Genomic DNA, 12,941 nt, shown 5'->3' with positions numbered 1-12,941 from the left:
TAGAAATATTGCAGAGCATTTTATTGGATTGCACAGGGTGACGTGTTTGTACTGGCAGAACTCAATTCCAGAGGAGTGCTGGGAAATAGATGAAAGTTACTGTATGCTACTCAAAATGCCTCCCTGTTTTGGAATCTTTGAGCCCCAGTGTGGCATGGCAGCCTCAGGAGGACAGCATGGAAGCAAGCCCCCCGAGGTACAGGGCCGGAACATGCTTCTCACCGCCTCACCGTACACGACTGCCAACAGCTCTCTCAAACCAGACTCTTCAAGTCAAGTTCGACATTGATCACAGCATTTATTTATTTATTTTTGTTAATTTCTATCTTTTTTTTTGCTTTGCTTTTTAAGTGCGCGTTTGTTATCACACTTAAGAGAAGATGAGATCTTCTCTTTGAACTGTTAACACCCTTTTAAAGAACAAAAGGAAAACTGTACTATACATTAACCGTACATAATCGATACATAAAATGCTCCAAACAAAACCTTTTTTTTTTTGTTTTTTTTTTTCTGAAAATCATCTCACATGATTACTCTAGGATACTGTCTCCGCTCCCCACTCATCTCACCAGTCCCACTGTTCGGTTCCTCTCGCCGTGGCAACGCCGCCGAAGGAAGCCGTCCTCCGACAGGCGTTGTGACGTCACGGCAGGCTGAAATGAGTGGGGAGGGGCGGGGGATAGTCCCAGGATGGCACGTAATGAAGGGTCAGGGGTCATCGTGGGGAAAGAAAGCACCTTGTGTCATCAGCAAAGTCCACAAAGTCCAGGTACTCCCTGAAATGCACAGACCAGACGCACATTGAAATGGACAGGACGGGACGGGACGGGACGGGACGGGACGGGAACACAGATCTGCGAGGGTCTCTTTTCCGAAAAGCTCTTTGTGCTCTGCGCCGCATCTCCTCAACCCCAAGCCCCCGGGGGGAACCCGGAGCGGATCCCAAACAAATAACGCTTTTAAAAAAAAAAAAATCATAATAAAATAAGAGTTCCTGTAAACTGTAACAGAGAAACGCAGGCCAGGCCCCTCGAGCTGCCGTCACAGTTGTTTCCCACTCCGCCGATCCGCGCGTGTCTCTGGAACTGAAGGTCCAGTCCGGGGGGGGGGTTTTGGGACGGCAGGAGCCCCGCTCTTAGGTCTTCTCCTCGCGCTCTGTTCTGCGGCGGGTGGTGTTGCGGGGTTTGATTTTCAGGGACAGTTCCCACAGCGCCTCCTCGGCGAGGTGGTCGCCGAAGTCGTTGAAGAACGAGACGATGTCGTCGTTGCGTTTCAGCTCGTAATGCCTGGGGGGGGAAAGGAAAGGAAACAACCTGAGCACGATGGGAACTCAACCTGACGCACGGCTAATAGGGCCTGTAGGCGTAGTGGTTAAGGTAAATGACTGGGACACGCAAGGTCGGCGGTTCTAATCCCGGTGTAGCCGCAATAAGATCCGCACAGCCGTTGGGCCCTTGAGCAAGGCCCTTAACCCTGCATTGCTCCAGGAGAGGATTGTCTCCTGCTTAGTCTAATCAACTGTACGTCGCTCTGGATAAGAGCGTCTGCTAAATGCCAATAATGTAATGTAATGATGCAATTTCACATGCGCACACGCCCGGTCAACCCCGCCCTCTCCCGTCTCAACACGTACACTTGCTGGAAGCGCCTCATGCTGTCCAGGATGTTGAACTGCTGCCACCGTTTGGAGAAGTTGACCTTTCCGTCAATAAGGTCAGGATTTCCAAGATGGACAAATGTCAAGTCCTGCAGGATGAGACCTCTGTAGATAGCGGAGAGAAACGGAAAGATGCTGAAACTTCTCAAAACAATACATCCGGCTAAAAATTTCCCACATTCGCACCCGTGTTTGTCGCAACACAGTTAACAGCACACAGTTGGGTTTTGGCAGTTGCAAGCAAATTCTAGCAGTTTATTAACCTGGCCCGAGTGTCACTGACCGAACGGCCGTTCATTGCACGGGACAGAGAAGGTTCCGGTTACCGAGCACGCTCACTCACAGGTAAGGTATGCAGGGAGGCTCCACATCCGCCAGGGCCGCCCGGTAGGCTCGGAAGGAGGAGGAACTGTCGATCAGCATACAGTACTCCTCCAACCCCTGCGCGTGGAACGGGAGAAACCCCAAGAGTGTCGGTCAAAACGTATGAACATAAACATAAACATCACCCACAAACATCAAACAGTGCAGGGACGGTACAGAAGGAGCGCAATGACCCAGACTGAGCCGCTCAGGGTCAACGCAGCGCTTCATGACTGTGCAAGCGGCCCAGCTTACCTCTGCGGTCTGTTTTTGCCATTCCAGTCTTCGAATCGGGGCAGAATCCAATGCCGACAGTATTGCCAAGTAGGAGTTAAAATTATTCAGCTTTCTTAAGTGCTGGAGACATAGAGAAGGAACGGTAGATGAGATATTCAGAAAATGTCTGTCTTGCTACCTGCATTACTGTGGGCATGCCCCATATAAAATGAACAATTCACCTAAAGGATTTTATTGGCTCACAATGAGCATACCGCAGTGTCAGATCTGTTGCCAAGCACAAGTGCATATACCAGTGCTGGTACAGATTTACACTCATTTTAACATCCACCGTGAGGTGAATTACCTTCATAATCTTAATGAATTTGAGGAGCAGCTTTTCCCGATCCTGGGCTTTCTCTTGCTGGATTATTATTGAGCGCACCCTGCAGATAAACAAAAGAGAAAGGATTACTGGGGTCGGCTCATGAAATTCAAACATCGCACACAACAGAAATAAAAAAAGGTGTGTACAGAATCATTATGGACCAACGGTGGTCTACAGAAGTGCGAACGCGTACCGTGCAGGATTGTTAACGATTCTAGTTTGTACAGTCGCGAAGAAGCGCATTATATTGGGTAATGTGTACAGCAGAGAATAAGCATGCTGTGCCTGTTAGTGTGTACAGCAGTGAATAAGTGCATTGGTATGTGCCGCTCACCAGTAGGACATGTTGTTAAAGTGCTCGGTGAACTGGGTCAGGTTCGGGCTCTTCTCCTCATTCTGCTCCTTCGCCCAGAGCAGGACCTCCGGGATCTACACAGATGGAGAGATTTCAGACCCTCGTTCCCTCAATGGCAGGACGGGGGGGCAGCGGAACCCACAGGGAGGACTCGCCTTACCTCTATTTTGTAGAAGAGTTCTGCATCCAGGAGCGTGAGCTGATCAGCGATCTCATGGCTACGGAAGTCGTGCAGCGTGCCTGGCCTGGAGACACACAACAAGATCAACACACACAACCAGATCAACACACACACACACAACCAACCAGATCAACACACACACACAACCAGATCAACACACACAACAAGATCAACACACACACACACACACACACACACACACACACAACCAGATCAACACACACAACAAGATCAACACACACAACCAGATCAACACAGAGACACACAACCAGATCAACACACACACACAACCAGATCAACACACACAACAAGATCAACACACACAACCAGATCAACACAGAGACACACAACCAGATCAACACACACACACAACCAGATCAACACAGAGACACACACAACCAGATCAACAAGGAGACAACACGATCAACACACACACACAACCAGATCAACACAGAGACACACACAACCAGATCAACACACACAACAAGATCAACACAGAGACACACACAACAAGATCAACACACACAACCAGATCAACACAGAGACACACACAACAAGATCAACACACACAACCAGATCAACACAGAGACACACAACAAGATCAACACACACAACCAGATCAACACACACACACACACAACCAGATCAACACAGAGACACACAACCAGATCAACACACACAACAAGATCAACACAGAGACACACACAACCAGATCAACACACACAACAAGATCAACACAGAGACACACACAACCAGATCAACACAGACACACACACAACCAGATCAACACAGAGACACACACAACCAGATCAACACAGAGACACACACACAACCAGATCAACACAGAGACACACACAACAAGATCAACACACACAACAAGATCAACACAGACACACACAACAAGATCAACACTGGCGCAATCCAGATTACAAGTTCAGTTCAGAGTCGTGCAATTAAGCAAGAGTTCCTCAGCTTAGTCATCCTCACCTGACTTAACAGTTGACAAACGGTCGATAACCACTGGCCACTCAGTGGTTTCAAAATGGTTTCACCCAGTTTCGAACTGAACTGCTCCCAGACTCCTCCCACACCAAACACGACCCATTTCCCCAACTACACCCCATCCAAACTCCGCCAGGACCCCACCAGGACCCCACCAGGACCCCACCAGGACCCCACCCGGACCCCACCAGGACCCCACCCTCACCTGGCAGCCACCCCGCGCGAGGCCAGCGGTTTGAGGGAGTTGGTGTAGCGCAGCAGCTTCTTCTGCTCCACCTTGTCCAGGATGTTCTTGCGCAGAACCCGGGCCAGGCTCAGCTCTCCGTTGCACACCAGCCGGAACACCAGGTCCATCAGCTGCTTCAGGATGTCATCCGTCAGCTCCACCAGGCTGCAGGGGGGAGGAGGGGCGGCCCGGTCACTCGGGTCTGCTCGGGTGACCGCGGTAACTCTTACTCAGCGTCCCCCGCCGAGCACTTACACCTGATCCGCTAACCTCCCCTCTGGATTTCACAGAGGTTCACTTTAGGTACTCACTGCTCCAGTGTCAGAACTCTAACCACCCCATCCGCACCACGGAAAGCGGAGGCACATCCTGCCCTGCCATCGACAGCAGCGTATGCAGCAGGAGTCCCCCCCCTGAATATCTTGAGTCCCCCCCCTGAATATCTTGAGTTCCCACATGTCCAAATGTGATGACAAATGGACACCTGGCAATAATAAATAACATACTGCACTGCCGAAAGGTACTGCACAATCGATTTCAACGGCAAAGAGGCACGATGCAGCTCTAAACCGAGAGGACTGAGCCAGGACCTGCCACACCCCCCCGCACAACAAACGACGTGCGCAGCCTGGGATGAAAGAAGACAGAACGACTCTGTAGAACAGACGGCACACAAAGCCGGGAGACGCTCTCAGGAGAGCCTGGAAGAACGGGGAGGGCACACTTACCACAGCTCGTCGACCACGCGCACCAGCACGAAGAAGGTGTTTTTACTGACTCGCTTCTTGAACACGTCCGGGCTGTGACAGAACTTGGTGTATGTGCGGCGGGGGTTAAGGAGGAAACGCAGGAATGCCTCCCCAACATCTCACACATCATCTCCCATTACCAGGCCGCGCCTGGGAGAGCATCGAGACTCTCCGGGGGGGACAAGGCCTGCGGATTCGCCCGAATGGAACGCGACTGCTTTGACGCCTGCTACTCGGCAAAAACGCCAGGCTGTTAGAAAAAGGCGGGGATGACTTTGCAAATTAGATCGGTGCCCGTCTGAGCTTGAGTCGAAAACCGTTTTACGACGTTCACGTCACAAAATTCAAAACGCGCTTCAGCCCTGAGGCTGTCCAGAGCCGTTTGACATTATTTTAATTCTTACAGTTGCAGCTGCTCGCCCAACTTCATTATGAAACCAGTTAGAAAGATGAATTCAAGCAGAGAATGTACACAGCAGGAACTGCTTCTGCTCCCATAAGGATATCGATAGTGAAGTTTCTTTATGAGATCTTCTGGGCTTATGAACGTCCTGTAGGTCGTCAGGAAGGCCTCACAGTAAAAGACAAGGTCTGCAAGAAAACAGAAATAAGAAAACAGCCAATCAGAGAGAACCTCAAATCAAAATAACGTTGAACTTTTGCGGCATGCTACAATTTGAAATTGTGAAATCCACATTTAGCAGTCAGGTAAAATAAAGTATTTGCTTCATCATTTATACAAGCCTAACGGTTACTTCACTGCTCAGAGGAGGAATGTTAATTGACAGCACAGGTGCGGGGCAGAATTGATCTGCAATCGCAGAATTGACATTTAACACCGCCTCAGATCACAGGAGAGAAAGTGACATGCACAAGCAGAACTGGACTAGGAGTTATAATGGCACAGTTACAAATGAACACCTACACTATGCCCACCATACAGTGGCTGGAGACACAATTGGACCCAGAGACACACATTTCTGAGTGCGTGTCCACACACACACAGACACGCACAGAATTGTGGAAGGTGAACAGAGTCTTTAAATAAATGAATGCAACGTAAATACCTTTGCGGTCTGTTTCTGTGGCGTGGACTAATAAAATATCTCCTGAACCCGCGCGGACATCTGGACCGTCGTCATTCTGAGAGAGGAGAGGAGAGGACAGAGGGGTGAGGGGGGGGATGAGAGGGGAGAGAGAAAGGATGCGAGTGAGGGAGGGAGGGAAGAGGCAGTGACTTCAGCGTGGCGGCTGAGCTCCACATCGCTCGGTCTGGGCTGCAGTAGCCCTGAGCTGAGCCACCCCTCTCTCTCTCACACACACACACACACACACACACACACACACACACACACACACACACACACACACACACACACACACACACACACACACACACACACACACACACACACACACACACACACACACACACACACACACACAGGGTCTCCCAGCCTCCCCCACGCACACAGGCACGCTCCTCCCCCTGCACCACCTGCATACATTACAGCCCCGCACAGCTGGACTGGCATCTGCCACTGTAGACAGACCCAAGCCCCCTCTCTCTCTCTCTCTCTCTCTCCCTCTCCCTCTCTCTCTTCCTCTCTCACAGAACCCTTCGGTCCCGTGACCGCCTTTGTTCCCGGACACGCACGCGGTTCCTCGTCCCGCACATAAAAGCTGGGCCTGCTCTCTCAGGCAAGCGTGGCAGAGACGGCAGCTCTGACCTTGATGAACGAGGACCAGCGCGTCATACATAATCACCCGGCCCCGTTCGTCAGACTGCACCAAACGGGAGAGAGAGGAGGAAAAAAAAAAAATGATGGAAAATATGAGGCTGCAGTTACTGAAGACTGCAGACAGAGGGCAGCAGCAGCTCTGCAGAGGAACAGAGAGGGGGGTGGAGGGGGGGGGGAGGAACTGGGTGTAGCCTCCCGTAGCAACGCGACCCATTGTTTCAGGGGGGTTACCAGTGAGACGCCCTCTAGGGAGTCTGACATTCCGCGCGCTCAAGTCAACCTCTCGGCAAGGAACGACATATTACTCGGCGTCAGCTGTCAAACTAATGTACATGTCTGTCACGCGCTGGCAACGTGCTCGTGTTCCCAATAAAACAGGTGAGGACACAATTATTGCCAAGTCATTTGCATGGGTTTAATAATCTGTCGCCGACTGCGGAGAAAAGCCAGCGGTGTGACAGAGAGACACGGAGAGAGCCACTCCCACACCTGGGCACGGTGCCGGGGGAGCGATCTGCACACTGCTCAGCCCCAGGCGAGCAGACAGGCCCCTGCACACGAGAGCAGCCGCGCCAGACCCACCTCCTGCTTCAGTGTTATGCGGGACATGATCTCCTTGTGGTCGATGAGGGAGAGCTCGTCCACCTCTTCGTCACTCTGGCCGGAGTCGGTAGACTTCTGCCTCCTCCTGCAAGGTCACAGCGTCAGTGAAGCCCGTTCTCACCGTTACAATGCGATGCGTCTGTTTCCACTGCATTTGGCTTACAGCCCACATGATGTGACATATAATGTATATATAGGTGGCCTGTAGCGTAGTGGTTGTGGTAAATAACTGGGACACGCAAGGTTGGTGATTCTAATCCTGGTGTAGCCACAATAAGATCCACACAGCCGTTGGGCCCTTGAGCAAGGCCCTTAACCCTGCATTGCTCCAGGGGAGGATTGTCTCCTGCTTAGTCTAATCAACTGTACGTCGCTCTGGATAAGAGCGACTGCTAAATGCCGATAATATAATGTAATGTAATGTATGTCATGACGGACACTGCGATCGAGGTCTCTTACGTTTCTATGTCCGACGTCTCTTTGCTATTGGACGAGGCGTTCTGGGGGGCGGGGTCCTGGAGGACGTCGTCGTTGCTGGTGGTGAGGTCCTGGCGGCGAGGAGTGGGACGGTTAGGATGGAACGTGACAAACACAGAGACACACCCGCAGGTCCCTAGGCGGACAGGTCACCAGGAGGACAGGTGGGCAGGCGGACAGGTGACCACGGAGCGAGCACAAGCGCGTGGGTCCAGGTCGGACGGCGGGAGAGGACAGAAACAGACACGAGGTTCACGACAGGCGGAGAGGGCGAGAGGTCAGTCAGGCGGGCAGCCAGTGACGGAGAACAGGCAGTGAGAGGGGACGTAGCGTACCCCACGAGCACGCACGCCGGGAGACGGTGAGGAAAACACACAGAGACGCTCACCCTTTCGCTTTCATGTGAATGAGAGAGCGCACACAGACCCATTCACATCCGCAAGGGCGCCCACACCACACACCCAACACTGCACGGCGGACATGAACTCCCCCCCCAACACGGAGCGGTCTGCTGAACACCCTCTGAACACCTCTTCCCATTACAAGAGCGCGTAAAGCCGAAAATCCCCACAATTCCAACGGTATCAGGGCCGGGGGATTTCTTAAGAGGATCAAGATTAAAATTTGAATATTAAACCTGGCATTGTCACCTGGTGGCGATGATAAAAAATGATACGAGACGCTCACCTATTGTAATGTAAAGCCACGCGGCTTTCGTGCAAACCCAATTTAAAATGACAAATGAGTTTGGCGCTGTGGAGACGCACAGTCCTTGTTAACCTTCAGCCTCCTGAGGTCTCAGTGCCGGGTAAACGCCATTATTCACGGCAGCCTGCCGAGCTCCCAGCATCCTGTTCTTTTACAGTTATTCTATTCCTCAGAACATTATGATGACTTCGGTGACCTGCTTCCTGATGAAATATTCTGTTCCTCAATTTTACACTGCGGAAACCTGTAACTTGACCTTCTACGTGCCATGCGTCTAGTCCCTGATGCACCCCGGTAAGTCTAGCGTATCCTGGCACTCACTGAGGATGGCATTCCCGGTGGCTACCCTGCTACAGGCTAATTCCTGTTCCGCACAAAGCAAAGTGCTAAGTACCCTGCTCCTCACAGAATGAGTAACAATTCCTGTCAGGTAATCTCATATGGACGCAGACGCCCGGGTGCTGGGTTAGCGGTCGTAATAACACATCGTTATGCGTTACACTCCTCCGTGCGGAGAGGCCCTTTTGCCTTCTCGAACACGCGGCTCTTCGTGTACTATCGAGTGCGTCGCTCTTAGAGGAAGGGAATCCACAGGTGAACCAGACATCGACGGCACAAGCACAGGGTAAGGCATGCCAAGTAGCGCAGAAGCACACGGGAAGAAAAAAACAAAAAATAAAAACCCCCGATTAGCCGGCGCCACATGCTCCCAGCATCCTCCGCTCCTCGGCCGCGCGGCCGATTACTTACTCCGTGGGAGAGCAGCACCTCCCCGTTGGCCTGGCCGGACGCATAGAGGTTGACGTACTCCCCCTCCCCGCCCTCCTCGTTAGCGCTCTCGCTCTAGAGAGAAGGGGGGGACAGCAGAGCACATGACGGCCGTTGGCGGGGACGACGGCTAGCGACACACACCGGCGTGCGCCCCCCACACGCTGGGTGTGGGTGCCGCACGGGGCTTCCCGGTGAGTGGCTCAGCAATTAACAGGCCGTCGCGCAGACAGAGGCCCCAGCTGGCCCGGCCAGACCCAGCTGGAGCCTCAAGAGGACGGAGCGTTACGGCTTTAACGGGCTCGCTCTGTCTGCCGACGCCGGTCACCTGTACACACTGGCCTGGTGGTGACCAGTGTACATGAAATACTCATAAATAGCTTGACAGGCAGTAAACAAACCCCAATCCTACAAGCCCCCCCCCCCCCCCAGCAGAATTCACCTTTTCTCTAGCCACAGTGAGAGTGGACCGAACAATGGCAGAAATGACGTAACTAAGAACTGAAATGAAACCCAAACGGCCGAGTAGCACTGCTACTCTAGATGCTCTCTAGCCAGGTTTTTGCTCCACCCCAGATGTGTCGCCCCGTTTACTGACTGAACATCGTCTCCCTGGGTGATATGACCGCTGTGGATTTCTGTTTTGACTTCGTCATGACATGATTCAGATCGAGACAATTCTATCCCTGTGGAGATGAAGCCCAAAGCCCAATGATTTTACACTCTTCACTAACGTTTACCCCTAATATGTAAAAAGCGATGGAATAAGACTTGCAGGTCTCAATTAATCCTGAATAAACAGTAATAATAATAATCTGAAGAATTGGACATTCGGAAGAATGACGAGCACCCCAGATTAAACCGTTCAAGGCGAACGCTTTCCCAATGAATGAAGAATGCCTTCATAGCTTTGAGTCACCTACCATTTATCAAGACATTAGACTGAATAATTACTGCTTTGTGAGTTGTGCCCATTTTTATTTAATATACAATAAAAGCCCCAATATTGTGACACAAGCATCTTGTCAAGTCATTAGTTCTTGAGACATTCGGTGCATGAAACATTTCATATCCATAACTCTAGGTTCTTCTTTAAATTATGAGCACAATTTGTATTCTCAACATCATTAGAAGGGAACATGACTGCACACTAAAGGGATAAATCGTCCACCCTCAATGCAATTAGACTATTAGTACACATTTACAAAAGCATGAACAAGTGCAATTAGGTCATTATGTCTTATTTCCAATAAGTGATTCCAGTAATAAACAAGCTTCAGTAGTTTATATGTTTGTTTGGAGTCCATTCCTCATATTCTACTTACAGAGAGCCACTGGACAGAGCACCAGCACCAGACAGATTCCTACACTGCACCCAAGGCACATAACATTCCCATACCCACATACACATATCTATTCTCTATAAAGAGCCTTCTACACTTTGACCACTTATACACGTCTCGATGAACAGTCTTTTACCTTTGACTACTTACAGACGCGTCTCAATGAAGAGTCTTATACCTTTCACCACATACAGACTAGTCTCTATAAAGTCTGACAAACACCATCTTTAACTTAATCAGCACCTACTTCTGTCCTCATAAAATGTACCTGGGAAAGGCCAAATGGCCTCATAAAAGTTACTATTCTACGGTACCCCAAGGCCCTGCAACATCGCCCCCTATCTGGCACTGCACACAACTGGAGCTCACCACAGAGGGTTGAAGAGAGTCAGTGAGAGAGGTTTCAGTAGGAAGGCAGACAGCGAAAGAGCCACCAGAGTTTTCCAGGGAACCGTTGGTCACGCCCCCAGGATCAGCTAACTGGCTGGCGTTGGCTGGCACCACTAGGTCCGAGCTCTGCGATTGGTGGACAGCGGGAAGGTGGGAAGAGACACACGAGAGGAAATGAGGAATGGGACCCTGGCTGAGAGACGGAAAGTCCTGGGAATAGGACCTGAAAACGGTCTCGTACTGGAAGAGCAAGGGCAAGGGGGAGAGGTGAGAGGTAACGAGAGAGAAACAGAAACAGACAGAAGTTGTGAAAAAGTCTGCAAAGGAAAAAGCAGCATTAGACCGAGACAGAGCGCCAGTGCTTCACTGGGACTGACAGCTCCCAGGGGGGCCGCTACAAACCTCAGACGAAAGTTCAGACGGCCATCTTTAATGGCATCAAAATTTCAGACGTGCCACCCACACAGGGTGACCACAGGGATCGACAAAAATGATGTGACTTCCGACATTACTGCATCACTTACTCGGTAATGTAAAGGCATTGTAAAACGGCCCACATGTACTGCCACAGTGAGGGAAACCCAGCAGCCTTTAATGAGTATAAGGTTAGAGAGGGCAGCTCTATTCCCTACCTGTGCAGACAGTGAGTTCAGCCAGGCCCCTCAGCCATCCTGCTGACCCTTCCACTGGCCCCCAAAACTCCAACAAAACAGCACCCCAACCCTTAGCCCCAGTAAAAGCCAGAGACTCCCGCCTCGGGCCGCCCATAAAACCCAAAGATAGTCCCTAAGCTCTGCTTATTGTTCTCCTGACAGCCCCTCTCAGATATCTGTGCAAAATGCAGCCAGAGGAGAACAGCATATCCTCACGGTGCAGGAAAAATATTACCTCAAGGTATATACAGTGCACGCGCACACACGACCAGACACAGGGTATATTGACTGAACCAAACAGCATGAGGATCAATCCACAAGCGCACTTCACTGTTTCTACACGCACGTTAGCGTGGATGTAAGCCAAAAGGCAGGGACGAGCCGGCATCCGTGCAGGCGTGATGGGGCACGATGGAGGGTCGGGGGCGGGGGGGCGGTGAGGTCAGCCCCCTCCCTCGACGTGCTCATTCCTGGCGGCGGAGCCTAGCGGAGCGCGAGGCGCAGGTGACCTGCTGGTGCACGCCCAAACACTCCCCACTCTCCACCTCAGCAGGCCGGGAACACGGCGCAGAGCAGAGCTGCTGCGAGACCCAGCCACCGCTGCGCTCGAACGCCGGCGTAAACACGCGAGACCGGCCACGGATTCCCGTGTTAAATCACACGCTTTTTCCTTTTGAATTAGAAACGTGTTGCCGAATACTCCCTTCCCCCTTTCACAGCTCCCTTGAAATATCATGCCCCGAGGATTTAAAGAATGTGAGAATTCCTCCGGCATTCCGGGGGGTCAGAGTCAAGCATGAAATGCACTGGAAAAAAAAAAGAGAAGTGAGGAAATGTGTTCTGCATTATGTCCATATGGCCCGCATTCCATACGATCCGCGGAGGAGCGCGGATTACGGCTTTCAACTCGGAGCAGGAGGTCGGTTACCTACGTCCCCCGCAGCCCTGGCCTGCGGGCGCCCTGGGGTTTCACTAATCCTGCGGCGGTCTCTTTCCCCTCCGCGCACCGCGCTCAACCTCAGGAAATCACGCGGCGGTGAAGCGGAAAAGAAGCGCCCCGCCGCCGGAGAGGCCGAACTCGCCTGTGTGTGTGTGTGTGTGTGTGTGTGTGTGTGTGTGT

The 12,941-nt window shown here is 51.6% G+C and overlaps 1 protein-coding gene across 1 annotated transcript in view; it reads right to left on the bottom strand.

Moving 5' to 3' along the window:
* Positions 1-12,941, bottom strand: part of rapgef1b (Rap guanine nucleotide exchange factor (GEF) 1b) — a 65,998-nt gene continuing 53,057 nt past the window's right edge. The window contains exons 13-27 of the mRNA XM_061261924.1: positions 11,148-11,294; positions 9,418-9,510; positions 7,942-8,030; positions 7,462-7,567; positions 6,205-6,280; positions 5,644-5,728; positions 5,117-5,209; positions 4,368-4,553; positions 3,140-3,224; positions 2,959-3,053; positions 2,604-2,682; positions 2,276-2,377; positions 2,001-2,098; positions 1,634-1,762; positions 1-1,286 (exon numbers count right to left, since the gene is read on the bottom strand). Of these exons, the coding sequence (XP_061117908.1) occupies positions 1,136-1,286; positions 1,634-1,762; positions 2,001-2,098; positions 2,276-2,377; positions 2,604-2,682; positions 2,959-3,053; positions 3,140-3,224; positions 4,368-4,553; positions 5,117-5,209; positions 5,644-5,728; positions 6,205-6,280; positions 7,462-7,567; positions 7,942-8,030; positions 9,418-9,510; positions 11,148-11,294 (1,614 nt within the window). The 3' untranslated portion in view covers positions 1-1,135. The remainder of the gene's footprint in view (positions 1,287-1,633; positions 1,763-2,000; positions 2,099-2,275; positions 2,378-2,603; positions 2,683-2,958; positions 3,054-3,139; positions 3,225-4,367; positions 4,554-5,116; positions 5,210-5,643; positions 5,729-6,204; positions 6,281-7,461; positions 7,568-7,941; positions 8,031-9,417; positions 9,511-11,147; positions 11,295-12,941) is intronic.

Source organism: Conger conger, chromosome 12, assembly GCF_963514075.1.
Source record: "Conger conger chromosome 12, fConCon1.1, whole genome shotgun sequence".
Lineage (NCBI taxonomy): Eukaryota > Metazoa > Chordata > Actinopteri > Anguilliformes > Congridae > Conger > Conger conger.
This window is presented reverse-complemented; position numbering and strand designations above follow the sequence as displayed.